At 46.5% G+C, this 15,867-nt stretch overlaps 1 protein-coding gene and 1 long non-coding RNA gene across 6 annotated transcripts in view; one reads left to right on the top strand and one right to left on the bottom strand.

Moving 5' to 3' along the window:
- The window catches only part of LOC144338080 (uncharacterized), an 85,314-nt gene that overhangs the window by 15,964 nt on the left and 53,483 nt on the right, over positions 1-15,867 (top strand). The window lies entirely within an intron of this gene.
- The window catches only part of TMC5 (transmembrane channel like 5), a 91,242-nt gene that overhangs the window by 22,222 nt on the left and 53,153 nt on the right, over positions 1-15,867 (bottom strand). For all 5 annotated transcript variants that reach the window (XM_015125724.3, XM_015125725.3, XM_077986369.1 and 2 more), the window contains 6 exons: positions 14,939-15,026; positions 14,286-14,534; positions 10,151-10,302; positions 6,376-6,520; positions 3,247-3,402; positions 1,175-1,326 (listed from right to left, as the gene is read on the bottom strand). In XM_015125724.3, coding sequence (XP_014981210.3) covers positions 1,175-1,326; positions 3,247-3,402; positions 6,376-6,520; positions 10,151-10,302; positions 14,286-14,534; positions 14,939-15,026 — 942 coding nt within the window. The remainder of the gene's footprint in view (positions 1-1,174; positions 1,327-3,246; positions 3,403-6,375; positions 6,521-10,150; positions 10,303-14,285; positions 14,535-14,938; positions 15,027-15,867) is intronic.

Genomic DNA, 15,867 nt, shown 5'->3' with positions numbered 1-15,867 from the left:
AACCCCACCATAACCAGGAAGAAGTCAGGGAAGAAACTAGAAGGACAAAATTTGGGTAGTTCCAGGCTTTGTGTATCAAAACTCTGGGATCACTTCTAGAACATATGATGCCTTTGTGGGAATCACAAAAAGGCACCCTGTGGGTGCCAGTGAGTTGCCCAAAGCACTCCTCCCACCTTTGTTTGGGTGGTGGAATTACAAAAATGCGCCTCTTCCTCCCATCTGAGGCAGTACGTACCAGGACTCACAGCTTGACTAAGGGGAACGCTGGATGATTTCAGTCCCCTCCTCAGCCCAGGAGCCTTTGTGTGTGCACTGCCTGCCCATCTGTACATCTCATACTTGAGAACTACATCAATCCACCGCTGGTAGCAATCAGGAAATCAATCAAGCCATGACTTTGAGCAAAAGCCCACACCACACAAACACACTTCGCTCTTTTGTTGTTAAGACAGGGTCTTGCCCTGTTGCACAGGCTGGAGTGCAGTGGTGCAATCATAGGTAACCTCAGACTCCTGGGATCAAGTGATCCTCTCACCTCAGCCTCCTGAGTAGCTGGCACTAACAGGTACATGCTACTGCATCCAGCTGACTTTTTGTAGAACCAGCATCCAGCTGTGTTGCCCAGGCTGTTCTTGAACTCCTGGTCTCAAGTGATCCTCCCCTCTCAGCCTCCCAATGTGCCGGGATTACTGGCATGAGCCACCATGCCCAGCCACATTTTACTTTTGAAATTCCTTCTTTCTGGCCGGGCGCGGTGGCTCAAGCCTGTAATCCCAGTACTTTGGGAGGCCGAGGCGGGCGGATCACAAGGTCAGGAGATCGAGACCACAGTGAAACCCCGTCTCTACTAAAAATACAAAAAATTAGCCGGGCGCGGTGGCGGGCGCCTGTAGTCCCAGCCACTCAGGAGGCTGAGGCAGGAGAATGGCGGGAACCCGGGAGGCGGAGCTTGCAGTGAGCCGAGATCGCGCCACTGCACTCCAGCCTGGGCAACAGCATGAGACTCCGTCTCAAAAAAAAAAAAAAAAAAAAAAAAAAAAAAAAAAAAAAAAAAGAAATTCCTTCTTTCTGGAGAACAAAACTTTGATACTAAAGCATAATCTTTTCTAGCTACCATCCCACTTCTCTCCATGGAAATAGAGGCTGGTGTTGGGCACGACAGATCACCTACCGGATCAGGAGAATGTAGACTTCGTGCCGCGGCATCTCGTACCTCTCCACGAGCCTGAACATGGAGTAGAAGCACGGCACGGCCAGATTAATGCAGGACACAACGAAAGGCAGTAACAGCACCGCTCCAGGGTTACTGTGCGTCTTTAGGAACTGCAGGGGATCGGGGAGAGAATAGAGGGCTGACTTGTACACTGTACCCCTTTCTGCCTCACCCAAAAGTCTCCCATGATAGAAAACCTGAGAAGTAGCTCCTCTGGGGTTAACTATTCAGCTATTTATTCATTTTAATTGTTTTGAGATGGAGTCTCACTCTGTTGCCCAGGCTGGAGTGCAGTGGCGCGATCTCGGCTCACTGCTACTTCCACCTCCTCAGTTCAAGCAATTCTCCTGCCTCAGTCTCCAGACTAGCTGGGATTACAGGCATGCACCACCACACCCAGCTAATTTTTGTATTTTCAGTAGAGATGGGGTTTCCCCATGTTGGCCAGGCTGGTCTCGAACTCCCGACCTCAGGTGATCCATCCACCTTGGCCTCCCAAGGTGTTGGGATTGCAGGCATGAGCCACCACACCTGGCTAGGTTAACTGTTTTAGTAACTGTTTTAGCTAGGTACCATTAATTTGCTTACCCCGTGCCAAGCAAACTAAGGCTCAGGGAGGGGAAGACACTTATCCAGAGTCACCTAGCAAGGAAGTGGCAGATTGGAGCCTAGATGGGTCTCACTCAGGAGCCTGAGCTCGAACAGTCATTCTGTGGCTTTCTCTTTTTTACCAAGATGCCTGGGGCAATGAGGATGTGCTCCCGTCTGTTGACCATAAGCTGAGTCTCCTGAAGCTACAGCCCAAGGGGATCAATCACTGTGGAATTTCTCCTTGCCTTTCCTGCGTGGCCTTGTTCATTTTCACCAGGCTTCACCTGTCTCTGAGTTCCGAATTAGGGGGGTTGGGGTGCTTCTGCTAGCCCATGCTGCACATTTTTCTTTCTTTGGAGACAGAGTGTCACTCTGTTGCCCAGGCTGGAGTGCAGTGGCATGATCTCAGCTCACTACAACCTCTGCCTCCCAGGTTCAAGTGATTCTCCTAGCTCAGCCTCCCGAGTAGCTGGGATTACAGGGGTGCACCACCACACCCGGCTAATTTTTGTATTTTCAGTAGAGACGGGGTTTCACCATGTTGGCCAGGCTGGTCTCGAACTCTTGATCTCAAGTGATCCACCCGCCTCGGCCTCCCAAAGTGCTGGGATTACAGGCGTGAGCCACTGTGCCCAGCCCCGTGCTGCACTTTTGTGTGAGGCTGGGAGAGGCACTGGGCCTCCAGGAGGAGGCAGCACTCCAGCATTTGGCTGGGAGTGGAGCCGGGGCTGCACCTCTGCCAGGCATCCTCGGTGACCCTTGGAGTTACCTGATATGTCATATTCCCACATCCTCCCTGCATGGCCTCATCCTACCTCCGTCTACCTCTGGATGGTTCAAAAGCACCACTTGCATTTTTGGTGGTATCTTTGGAGCCAGGGTAACCTGGGTTCCAGTATGGCTCCCTCCCTACACGGAAGCTGCAAGGTCTAGGGCCAGATCCTTAGCTTCTCTGAGCCCCTCTTCTCCATCTGTACAATGGAGAAACGATCACATAACCCATAGAGAGGTTGCAAGAATTAACTGAGATTAAACAAGGCAAGGTCTGGCCCCAGGGCTATGAAACGACACAGCTGAGCTACCGTTCATGTGAAATTGTAGTCACCAATGAATGACCACCACCGTAGCCAGGACTACAGGTGCATGCCACCATGCTGGGCTAATTTTTAAAATTTTTATAGAGATGGAGTCTCCATGTTGCCCAGGCTGGTCTCAAACTCCTGGGTTCAGGTAATCCTCCCCCCTCAGCCTCCCAGAGTGTTGGGATTACAGGTGCAAGCCACTGTGCCTCACCCCTGCATTTTTAACAAGTTCTCTGCTGGTGCTGATGCTGCAGGCCATAGATCCTGGGTTGAACCGTGGGCTGCACACCACCATTCCCCTCCAGCACCTCATCCCTACACCTGGTTCTCTCTGCCCTGGACCCTGGTGTTGGTTACCTCTAAGTTGTACTCAGCCAGGTAATAAACGGCTGCACAGCAGGCTATGGTCACCCCTGTAGAGACAACCCAGGCCATCACGTAGGTAGAGAAGCGGGTCAGCTGCTGATTGAACGTCAACTTGGCATTCTCCTGACGGAGCTCTGACAGGTTCTCCTAGAAACATAAGAAAGTCAAGTTTATGGCTGGGCATGGTGGCTCATACCTGTAATCCCACTACTTTGGGAGGCCAAGGCGGGTGGATCACTTGAGATCAGGAGTTTGAGACCAGCCTGGCCAACATGGTGAAACCCTGCCTCTACTAAAAATACAAAAATTAGCCAGGCGTGGTGGTGCATGCCTGTAATCCCAGCTACTCGGGAGGCTGAGGCAGGAGAATCACTTGAACCCGGGAGGTGGAGGTTGTAGTGAGCAGAGATGGCACCACTGCACTCCAGCCTGGGTGACAGAGTGAGACTCTGTCTCAAACAAATAAATAAATAAAAATAAATGAAAGTCAAGTTTATCTAGAGATCCCTCTCCACTGCTAGCAAAGATCCCCAGGGAATGCTTTCCACATCCAAAGACATAAATCCAGCCCAAATCCACAGGTGAGACAGAGGGGGAACATTTATGATGAACAGGGATTATGGGAGACCCACGGAGGACTCTGAAATGGGCCAAGAATCTCCAAACACTGCTTCCATCTTACAGAAACAGTTGGGATTAATAGATAGGGACCATGTTCTTGAGAAAAGCACACTGAGGTCACAAAATTCTTTCTTGAAGAATAAGGTTGGGCATCTACACTGTGAAAGAAGCTCACATCTGTAGCCCTCTTGTCGAAGCCCCTTTATCTGGCTGGGTTTGGTGGCTCACACCTGAATTCCCAGCATGTCGGGAGGCCAAGGTGGGAGGATCACTTGAGTCCAGGAGTTTAAGACCAGCCTGGGCAACATAGTGAGACTCTCTCCCTAAAAAAATTGTAAAAATTAGTTGGGCACGGTGGTATGCACCCGTAGTCCCAGCTACTCAGGAGGCTGAGGTGGGAGGCTAACTGCAGCCCAGGAGGTCGACACGACAGTGAGTTATGATTGCACCACTGTACTCCAGCTTGGGTGACAGAGCAAGACCTTGTCTTGAAAACCATAAAAAAAATTTAAAGCCCCTTTATTTATAAAATCAGCTTGCTCTTTTTTTTTTTTTTTTTTTTTTTGGAGACGGAGTTTCACTCTTGTTGCCCAGGCTGGAGTGCAGTGGCACAATCTTGGCTCACTGCAACCTCCGCCTCCCAGGTTTAAGTGATTCTCCAGCCTCAGCCTCCTGAGTAGCTGGGATTACAGGTGCCCGCCACCACGCCCAGCTAACTTTTTGTCCTTTTTCTTTAGTAGAGATGGGTTTTCATCATGTTGGCCAAGCTGGTCTTGAACTCCTGACCTCGTGATCTGCCTGCCTCGTCCTCCCAAAGTGCTGGGATTAGAGGTGTGAGCCACCATGCCCAGCTTCTTTTTCTTTTTAATAAGTCTGTGTCTATAGACCAGGGTTTCTCAACCTCTACACTACTGACAAGGTGGGCTGCATAATTCTCTGTTGCAGTAGCTGTTCTACACGTTGTAGGATGTTTAGCAGTATCACTCGCCTCTACCCACTAAATATCAAGAGCACCCTCTTCCCAACTGTAACAATCAAAAAAGTCTCTAGATGTTGTCAAATGTCCCCCTGAGGGGCAAGATTTCTCTGGGTTGAAAATCATTGCCCTGGCTGGTTCACGCCTGTAATCCCAGTACTTTGGGAGGCCAAGGCGGGTGGATCACTTGAGGCTAGGAGTTTGAGGCCAGCCTGGCCAATATAGTGCAACCTCATCTCTACTTTAAAAAATCCAAAAATTAGCCAGGTGTGGTGGCAGATGCCTGTAATCCCAGCTACTTGGGAGGCTGATGTAGGAGAATCGCCTGAAACCGGGAGGCAGAGGTTGCAGTGAGCCAAGATCATGCCACTGCACTCCAGCCTGGGCAGCAGAATGAGATTCCGATAAAAAAGAAAAGAAAGAAAGAAAGAAAGAAAAACAGCTGGGCATGGTGGCTCATGCCTGTAATCCCAGCACTTTGGGAGGCCGAGGCAGGTGGATCAAGAGGTCAGGAGATCGAGACCATCCTGGCTAACACGGCGAAACCCCTTCTCTATTAAAAATGCAAAAAAAAAAATTAGCCAGGCGTGGTGGTGGGCTCCTGTAGTCCCAGCTACTTGGGAGGCTGAGGCAGGAGAATGGTGTGAACCCGGGAGGCAGACCTTGCAGTGAGCTGAGATCGCACCACTGCACTCCAACCTAGGCAACAGAGCAAGACTCCGTCTCAAAAAAAAACACACACACACACACAAAAACCAAACAACAACAAAAAAACCACTGCCTGAGAGTAAATTTTTTTCTTTTTTTTTTAATTTATAGAGACAAATTCTCGCTGTGTTGCCCAAGTTAGTCTTGAACTCCTGAGCTAAAGCAATCCACTTGCTTTGGCCTCCCAAAGGGCTGGGATGACAGGCGTGAGCCACCTAGAGAAAAGCGCCTGGCCTAGAGTAAAGTTTAAACCTGGAACTGTGGGGTCAAGAAACAGGTATATTAGCCAGGTGCAGTGACTCACACCTGTAATCCCAGCACTTTGGGAAGCCAGGATAGGAGGATCACCTGAGCCCAGGAGTTTGGTACCTGGAGAACATAAGAAGACCTTGTCTTTACAAAAAATAAAAGTTAAAAAATTAGCCAGGCATGATGGCTCACGCCTGTAATCCCAGCTACTCGAGGGGCTGAGAAGGGAGGATCACTTGAACCCAGGAGTTTGAGGCTTACAGTGAACTATGATCGAGCCACTGCACTCTAGTCTGGGCAAAGTACATTTAACAGTGATATAAATTGCTAAACTGGCCTCCGATAAGATTGTATGAATTACAAAGCCAACGTGTCATGGGAAAACGTCCATTTCTCTACACTTTACCCAGCTCTAGGCACTATGAATATTTTAATTTTTTTTTTTTTTTGCCAGTCTCATGGGCAATAAAACAATACTTCATTATTACTTTAAGAAAAGTTACATGTATATTGGAGAAGGGAAGGAGACCAGCCGACAGCAAATGAGTAAAGTGAGCTCGCCTTACCCTTATCTCGGTGCTGAGATTCTTCTGTTTTAGCTTCACAGCTTTTTCATGAGTGACAGTGAAGTCCCAGCAAAAGATCAGCTTAGTGATCCCTCCAGAGTAAATGTGGGGGTTAATGAAGTTGTCCCGGAAGTACTTGGCCATGCTAGAGAAGGCAGAAACCAGAACACCTGAAGGTTATTACGGCAGTCATTGGGAGTGCCCAGCTTCAACAAAGGGCAGTCCTATTATGAATGGTGAAAGGCAACGTGAAGACTTAGCCCCAAGCTGTTGGCCTGGAGCAGTGTGGTCACAACACAGTGGTTAAACAAGCACTGGCTTTGGGGCCACACAGGCCTGGCTTGCAACTCTAGCAACTGAGTTGCCAACTGAGGGATTATTGTCTTGTGAATGGTTCTGATTCTGAGCCTCAGTTTCCACATCTGTAGAGAGGGAATAAAAATAGTACTCACCTTACAGAATTTTTTTTTTTTTTTTTTAGACAGAGTTTCACTCTTGTCTCCCAGGCTAGAGTGCAGTGGCGTGATCTCTACTCACCGCAACCTGCACCTCCAAGGTTCAAGCGACTCTCCTGCCTCAGTCTCCCAAGTAACTGGGATTACAGGCATCCATCACCACGCCCGGCTAATTTTTGTATTTTCAGTAGAGGCAGGGTTTCACCATGTTGGCCAGGCTGGTCTTGAACTGCTGACCTCAAGTAATCCACCCAGTTCCCTGTTGCTGCTATAGCAAATGACCACTAACTTAGTGGCTAAAAACAACACAAATTTGTTCTTTTACCCTTCTAGAGATCAGAAGTCAGAAAATTTTTTTTCCTTGTTTTTATGTTTGTTTGTTTGTTTAGAGACGAGGTCTTGCGGTGTGGCCCAGGCTGGAGTGCAGTGGTGTAGTCATAGCTTACTGCAGCCTCCACCTCCCGAGCTCAAGCCATCCTTCCGCCACAGCCTCCAAAGTAGCTGGAACTACAGGCACATGCCACCATGCCCAGCTAATCAGAAAATGAGTCTCACAGGGCTAAAATGAAGGTGTTGGCAGGGCTATGTTTCTTCTGAAAACTCTAGGGGAGAATCCATTTCCTTGTCTTTTCCAGCTTCTAGAGGGTGTCACCTTTCCTTGGCTTGTGGCCATCTCCTCCATCTTCAAAGCCAGCAGGGTAGCATCTTCTCATCTCCCCGCTTCTCTCTGACCTCCTGCCTCCCTCTTATAAAGACCCTTGTGATTCCATTGGGCCCACCCAGATAGTCCAGGATAATCTCCCCACTTCAAAATCCTCAATCACATCTGCAAAGTACCTTTTGTTATGTGAAGTTACATATTCACCAGTTCTGGGGATTAGGCTGTAGACATCTCTGGGGGATGGGGGGAGATTATTCAGCCTTCCAAAGAGTCCATGCAGTGCTTACAGCAGCAAGCAGTTGATGAAAGCACTGTTATTGTCACGGGATGTCTCAGGCCTAGGAAGCCCTGAGCACACACACAAAAATGCTGCATCAGACAGACAGATGCTGCTGTTCTGAAATCTGCCACCACTCAGTAACAGCAACTTAAGAATCATTTCTGGCCAGATGTGGTGGCTCACACCTGTAATCCCAGCACTTTGGGAGGCCCAGGCGGGGGGATCACTTGAGATCAGGAGTTCAAGACCAGCCTGGCCAACATGGCAAAACCCCGTCTCTACTAAAAATAGAAAAATTAGCTGGACATGATGGCACAAGCCTGTGATCCCAGCTACTCAGAAGGCTGAGACAGGAGAATCACTTGAACCCGGGAGACGGAGGTTGCAATGAGCCAAGATCGCACCACTACACTCCAGCCTGGATGACAGAGCAAGACTCTGTCTCAAAATAATAATAATAATAATAATAATAATAATAATGTCATTTCCTACTTTGACAGAACAAAACAAAATCTCATTTTAGTTTGAATTAGCATGCTGGCAGTCAGGTTGCTGTAGGTTGAACTGTGTACTTCCCAAATTCGTATGTTGAAGTCCTAACGCCCCAGTACCTTAGAATGTGACTGTATTTGGAGGTAGGTCTTTAAAGTGGTAATTAAAGGCCAGGTGCAGTGGTTCATGCCTGTAATCCCAGCACTTTGGGAGGGCGAGGCAGGCGGATCACTTGAGGTCAGGAGTTTGAGACCAGTCTGGCCAACATGGTGAAACCCCGTTTCTAATAAAATTACAAAAATTAGTTGGGCATGGTGGCACATACCTGTAGTCCCAGCTACTAGGGAGGCTGAGGCAGGAGAATCCCTTGAACCCGGGGAGGCAGAGGTTGCAGTGAGCTGAGATCACACCACTGCACTCCAGCCTGGGCAACAGAGCAAGACTTCATCTCAAAATAAATAAATTAATTAATTAAAATGGTAATTACATTTTTTAAAAATGGGGTCATTAAATTGGGTCCTCATTCAATAGAAACGGCCTCTTTCTAAAAAAGGGAGATTAAGACACAGAGGGACAATCACGTGAAGACACAGGCAGGAGACAGTGGCCATCTACAAGCCAAGGAGAAAGGCCTCAGAGGGAACCAACCCTGCTGACATCTTGGTCTTGGACTTCAGGCCTCCAGAACCATGAGAAAAAAAATTTCTGTTGTTTAAAACAACGGTCTGTTGTACTTTGCTAGGCAGCCCTAGCAAACTAATACAGAGATTGCATGTTGTTTTCTCCCTCTCTATTTTTTTTTTTTTGAAACAGGATCTCCAGTTGCTCAGGCTGAAGTGTAGTGGAATGATCTCAGCTCACTGCAGCCTCGACCTAATGGGCTCAGGTGATTCTCCCACCTCAGCCTCCCGAGTAGCTGGGACTACAGGTGGGCGCCACCAAGCCAGGCTAACTTTTTGTATTTTTAGTAGAGATGGGGTTTTGGCATGTTGCCCAGGCCAGTCTCGAACTCCTGGACTCAAATGATCAGCCTGAATCGGACTCCCAGAGTGCTAAGATTACAGGCGTGAGCACCGCACCCAGCCTTTCGTACGTGTATTTTCCATTTGTACCTCCTGTCTGATAGTTATCTATCATGTTCTTCTCTTCATATCATTGCTGTGTAATTGCACCCTTATTATCAAGCTGAGCAATTTCTTTAAAAGCACAGAAAAACCTCTCTTCCTCTGTCCAACCTCCTATTTTATATTGCAGGACAAGGAATAATCGGACAGCAATAGAAAGTCAAAACTGCAGGCTGGGTGCGGTGGCTCACACCTGTAATCCCAGCACTATGGGAAGTGGAGGCAGGTGGATCACCTGAGGTCAGGAGTTTGAGATCAGCATGCCAACATGGTCAAACCCCGTCTCTATTAAAAATACAAAAATTAGCAGGGGCGTGGTGGCAGGCACCTGTAATCCCAGCTACTGGGGAGGCTGAGGAAGGAGAATCACTTAAACCTGGGAGGCGGAGGTTGCAGTGAGCCAAGATTGTGCCACTGAACTCCAGCATGGGTGACAGAGCGAGACTCCATCTGAAAGAAAGAAAGAAAGGAAAGAAAGAAAGAAAGAGAGAAAGAGAGAAAGAGAGAGAGAGAGAGAGAGAAAGGAAAGGAAGGAAAGGAAGGAAAGGAAAGAAAGGAAGAAAGAAAGAAAAAGAAAGAAAGAAAGAAAGAAAGAAAGAAAGAAAGAAAGAAAGAAAGAAAGAAAGAAAGAAAGAAAGAAAGAAAGAAAGAAAGAAAGTCAAAACCGAAGAAAAACTGTTATGTGGGTAATTTTTGAGTTTCTTGGATTTTTGCCGAAATCTGACATGACCCTCAAAATCAGGAAATGCAGACGCTTCCATACCTGAATAGCAAACTGAAGAAGCAGGTGGTCAAGCACGCTCCGATCGTGAAGATGTAGGCCAGTTGCATGTTGTAGGATGCCCCGCTGTTCCCGTGCTGGATGGTGGAATTGGTGTAAAAGCCATAGTACATCACTGTGTCCCTAAAATAACCCTGAAAGCGACAATAAACCCTAGGTCAGGTGGATCTCCTGAAAAAAAAAGGTAAACGACTATGGTCATGAGAGTTGACTTCTCCTGAATACAAGAAGCTTGGGCCAGTCAGTTTAGACATTTTGTTGTCCAGGAAAGGGGCACTGAGAATTGAGACATGGTGTCACTGGGCTCTTAGACTTGAAAAGAAATCCAACATAATTTTATAATTTTAGACCATTGGTTTAAACAACAGAAATTTATTTTCTCACGGTTCTGGAGGCCTGAAGTCCAAGATCAAGATGTCAGCAGGGGTGGTTCCCTCTGAGGCCTTTCTCCTTGGCTTGTAGATGGCCACTGTCTCCTGCCTGTGTCTTCACGTGATTGTCCCTCTGTGTCTTAATCTCCCTTTTAATTTTACAAGCTGTTGCCACCTGGACCCAGTGACCAAGTGAAACACCAGCAAGAACACGACAGCCAGGCCTGTCGTATCACCAGTATTATGTGCCTCTGTCACCAGTATTATGGCTAAACATGCTTAATAGGAAACAAATCAAGCCTTTAGGCCTACATTTCAGTGCACAGGAAATAAGAAGCCAGATAAACAAATTCTAGAAACCACTAGGAAATAATCAGACAATACCAGAAGGTAGGATGTTGGAATCTACATAGCGGCAGGTCCAATTTCTGCAATAAGCCAATGTCAAGAAAAAAGGGGCTGGCCTGGGGAGATGATTTTTTATTTATTTATTTTTTTGAGATAGAGTCTCAGTCGCCCAGGCTGGAGTGCAATGGCAAGACCTTAGCTCACTGCATCCTCCACCTCCCAGGTTCAAGCAATTCTCCCTGCCTCAGCTTCCCTAGTAGTGGGTACTACAGGCACCCGCCACCACATCCGGCTAATTTTTGTATTTTCAGTAGAGATGGGGTTTTGCATGTCAGCCAGGCTGGTCTCCAACTTCTGACCTTGAGTGATCCACCAGCCTCGGCCTCCCACCACGCCCAGACGATTATTTTAGATTAATAGAGATTTAAGGGGGAAAAAAAAGCACAGAATGTAAAATCTGATTGTTGACTGAATCCTAGTCTGAATAAGCAAGTTATGAAAGACATTTTGGGGTCCAGGTACGGTGGCTCACACCTGTAATCCCAACACTTTGGGAGGCCGAGGCAGGTGGATCACTTGAGGCCAGGAGTTCAAGACCAGCCTGGCCAATATGGTGAAACCCCATTTCTACTAAAAATACAAAAAATTAGCCAGGTGTGGTGGCACATGCCTGTAATCCCATCTACTCTGGAGGCTGAGGCATGAGAATTGCTTTAACCTGGGAGGCGGAAGTTGCAGTGAGCCGAGATCGTGCCACTGCACTCCAGCCTGAGTGATAGAGCAAGATTCTGTCTCAAATACATACATACATACAAACATACACACACACACATACATACATACATACATACATACATAACATTTTGGGCTGGGCGCAGTGGCTCACACCTGTAATCCCAGCAAATTCCAGCACTTTGGGAGGCCAAGGCAGTCAGATCGCTTGAGCCCAGTAGTTTGAGACCAGACTGGGCAACATGGCAAAACCCTATCTCTACAAATAAATACAAAAATTAGCTAGACATGGTGGTGGCACGTGCCTGTAGTCCCAGCTACTAGGGAAGCTGAGGTGGGAGGATCATTTAAGCCTAGGAGTAGAAGGTTACAATGAACTGAAATCGCACTACTGAACTCCGGCCTGTGTGACAGAGGGAGACCCAGTCTCAAAAAAAAAAAAAAAAAAAGACATTTTGGGGAAAATTGGGACAATTTGAATATGGTCTGGATTTTAGATGATACTAATTTTTAATTTTCTTAGGTGTGATCATGGTATTGCGACTGCAGAGAGGTGTGCTTATTTTTCAGAGATGAGTGTTGAAAAATTTCAGGGTAAAAATATCTTGACATCTGTAGTTTACTTTAAAATGCTTTCAAAAATAATGAAAGAAAACAAATATGGCAATTTAAGACCTACACAGTGGGTATATGGGTGTTTATTATACTACTCTGTATATTTTTGTATGTTTGAAATTTTTCATAATAAAATGTTCCCTATATTCAAATATACACAATATATATACTGGGCCGAGCATGGTGGCTCATGCCTGTAATCCCAGCACTTTGGGAGGCTGAGGCTGGAGGATTGCTTGAGGCCAGGAGTTTGAGACTAGCCTGGGCTACGTAGTGAAACCCCGTCTCTAAAGAATTTTTTTTAATTATCCAGGCATGGTGATGTGGGCCTGTAGTCCCAGCTACTGGGGAGACAGAAGCAGGAGGATTGCTTGAGTCTGGGAGGTCAAGGTTGCAGTGAGCTGTGACTGCACAAGTGCACTGTAGCCTGGGTGACAGAGTGAGACAAAAGAAAGAAAGGAAGGAAGAAAGAAAAGAAAGAAAGAAGAAAGAAAAAAAGAAAGAAAAGAAAGAAAGAAAGAAAGAAAGAAAGAAAGAAAGAAAGAAAGAAAGAAAGAAAGAAAGAAAGAAAGAAAGAAAGAGAAAGAGAAAGAAAAGAAAGAAAGGGGGGAAAGAAGGAAGGAAGCAATGAAGGAAGGAAGGAAAAAAGAAAAAGAAAGAGAGAGGGAGGGAGGGAGGAAGGAAGAGAGAGAAATTAAGAGAGAAAGAAAGAAAGAAAGAAAGAAAGAAAGAAAGAAAGAAAGAAAGAAAGAAAGAAAGAAAGAAAGAAAGAAGAAAGAAATAAAGTACAATCCTATCCTCTTTTTATTTTTAAAGGCATAATAATCTATGCATCTGTCATCTTTTATTTACTCATTTTTATCAAGTATGTATCTATCAATGTTTGTACAGGGAGAAAAAAACAGTCTACAAAGATATATCTCAAAATGGAGAGTTGGACAAAGGAAAAATATAAAAAGAACTTTCTCCTACTTTTCTTCTATAGTAGGAATTTTTCAAAAGGAACATTGTATTTTGTAGAAATAAAAAGAAAGAAAACATAGATCTATAAACACCAACACAAGAAGATGTCCACCACATATTGCTAAGTAAAAAAAAAGCAAGTTGTAGATAATATGCAATGAATAAATCATCTTTTGTAAGAAAAGAAAAGGATGCCTCGGCCGGGCACGGTGGCTCAAGCCTGTAATCCCAGCACTTTGGGAGGCCGAGGCAGGTGGATCACGAGGTCAGGAGATCGAGACCATCCTGGCTAACACGGTGAAACCCCATCTCTACTAAAAAATACAAAAAACTAGCTGGGCGAGGTGGCGGGCGCCTGTAGTCCCAGCTACTCGGGAGGCTGAGGCAGGAGAATGGCTAAACCCGGGAGGCGGAGCTTGCAGTGAGCTGAGATCTGGCCACTGCACTCCAGCCTGGGCGACAGAGCGAGACTCCGTCTCAAAAAAAAAAAAAAAAAAAAGAAAAGGATGCCTCTGTACATGCACAGAAGTGTCCATATGTTTGCCAAAAAAGTGTGTGGATAAAAACAAACTGGTCAAGATGGTTGCCTCTGGAGACAGAAATTCCACTATGATGTGTGTATATTACTTCGCAGGAAAACACTTTATTGATTAAATGATTGATGATTGAGACAAGGCCTCGCTCTGTTGCCCAGGCTGGAGTGCAGTGGGGGAATCTTGCTTCACTGCAATCTTCGCCTCCTGGGCTCAAGCAATCCTCTCACCTTAGCCTCCCGAGTAGCCAGAATTACAGGTGTGCGCCACCATGCCCTGCTAATTTTTGTATTTTTGTAGAGACAGGGTTTTGCCGTGTTGCCCAGGCTGGTCTCCAACTCCTGAGCTCAAGTGATTCACTTGCTTTGGCCTCCCAACTTGCTGGGATTACAGGCATGAGTCACCACACTCAGCCAGAAAAACATTTAAACATCCACTTTCCCCATCAGTTGACCCCCAGACAAAATGAGATGTGTGAGTGCGTGACCGGCAAGCCATGTCCCTGGGTTTCCAAGGCAATTGGTGCACTTGGGGTAGGGGAAACGGAGAACTTACCACCCCAGTGAAAAGCTCCAGCCCAGTGAACTGGAGCGTGTTCTTTTCGGCTACGGTAAACTGAGGGATTATGATGAAACTGAAGTTCACGATGAATGAGAAAATGTTGAACTTCAAAAGCCATCTCAGAAAGTTGAAATAGGAGAGGACGCTGGTTCCAAACTTGCCTCCAATGATCTTCAGCGTCTTCTGCCACAGGCTGATGGAATTGAGAATTTCCGACAGGCTGTTCTTGGATCTCCGATAAGCCTGGAGTCAGGATTCAAAGCAGGTGGCTTGCTGTTGACTCAACAAATATTGACTGAGCAGGCACCATAATAACAAAAAAGGCCACCATGTCTGGAGTATTGTTAAGTGCAGGCACCGTGCTAGGCATGTTTACAAACATTATGTCACCTCTAAGGTGGAGGTATTATGACCTTCCCAGGTTTGCTGTTGAAGGCGCCACTCCCAATGGCCAAGTTGGCCAATGAACTCAGCAACCTCTTAGTTCTTCCCCACACCTACCTCGTTTTCCCACACCTGTGCTAACCAATGGCTCTGGGCAATGAAATCGCTCTGATTTTTGGTTCGTCTTCCCCCGAGTCCCCTTCATCCTCACTCTCCTCCCTCCCTGTTTTCACCGTCTTGCTGTGCCTGTTTTACTGACTTACCCGTGAAATGGAGTTCAGACACTGAACACAGCAATTGAGCTGAAGGATACGATGGGTCTGTTTGCTTTTTTCTTTGTCAACTATTTTCCTGTAGGGAATAGCAAGAGAATATGAGAGATACAAATGTTGTAACTCATTCAAAAAATAGTTACATCGTGGCTCATGCCTGTAATCCCAACACTTCGGAAGGCTGAGGCAAGAGGATCACTGAGGCCAGGAGTTCAAGACCAGCCTAAGCAGAAGAATGGGACCTTGTCTCTATTAAGAAAAAAATTAACAAAAAATAGCTGGATGTGGTGGTGGTGCCTGCCTGTATAGTCCCAGCTACTCCAGAGGCTGTGGTGGGAGGATTACTTGGGTTCCAAAGTTTGAGACTGCAGTGAGCTATGATCACACCACTGCAGTCCAGCCTGGGCAACTGAATGAGACCTCATTTCTTAATTTATTCTTTTTTTTTTTTTTTTTTTTGAGACGGAGTCTCACTCTGTCACCCAGGCTGGAGTGCAGTGGCCTGATCGCAGCTCACTGCAGCCTCTGCCTCCCAGGTTCAAGTGATTCTCTGCCTCAGCCTCCCGAGTAGTGGGATTATAGGCATGCATCACCACACCCCGCTAACTTTTGTATTTTTAGTAGAGACAGGATTTCACCATGTTTGCCAGGCTGGTCTCGAACTTCTGGACTCAAGTGACCCACCTACCTTGGCCTCCCAAAGTGCTGGCATTACAGGCGTGAGCTACTGCGCCAGGCCAAGACCTCATTTCTTTAAAAAAAAAAAAAAAAAAAAAAAAGTTATTGAACTCCTATGATGTGTTGGACATTACCCCAGGTGTTGAGACAACAATCTCCCTGGTTTACAGAGCTGACATCCTAGTTGTAAGCGAAAGACAGTAAGCAACAAATACAATAATAAAGTAGGGAAACTATGTAGT

This window comes from Macaca mulatta, chromosome 20 (assembly GCF_049350105.2).
Source record: "Macaca mulatta isolate MMU2019108-1 chromosome 20, T2T-MMU8v2.0, whole genome shotgun sequence".
Classification (NCBI taxonomy): domain Eukaryota; kingdom Metazoa; phylum Chordata; class Mammalia; order Primates; family Cercopithecidae; genus Macaca; species Macaca mulatta.
This window is presented reverse-complemented; position numbering and strand designations above follow the sequence as displayed.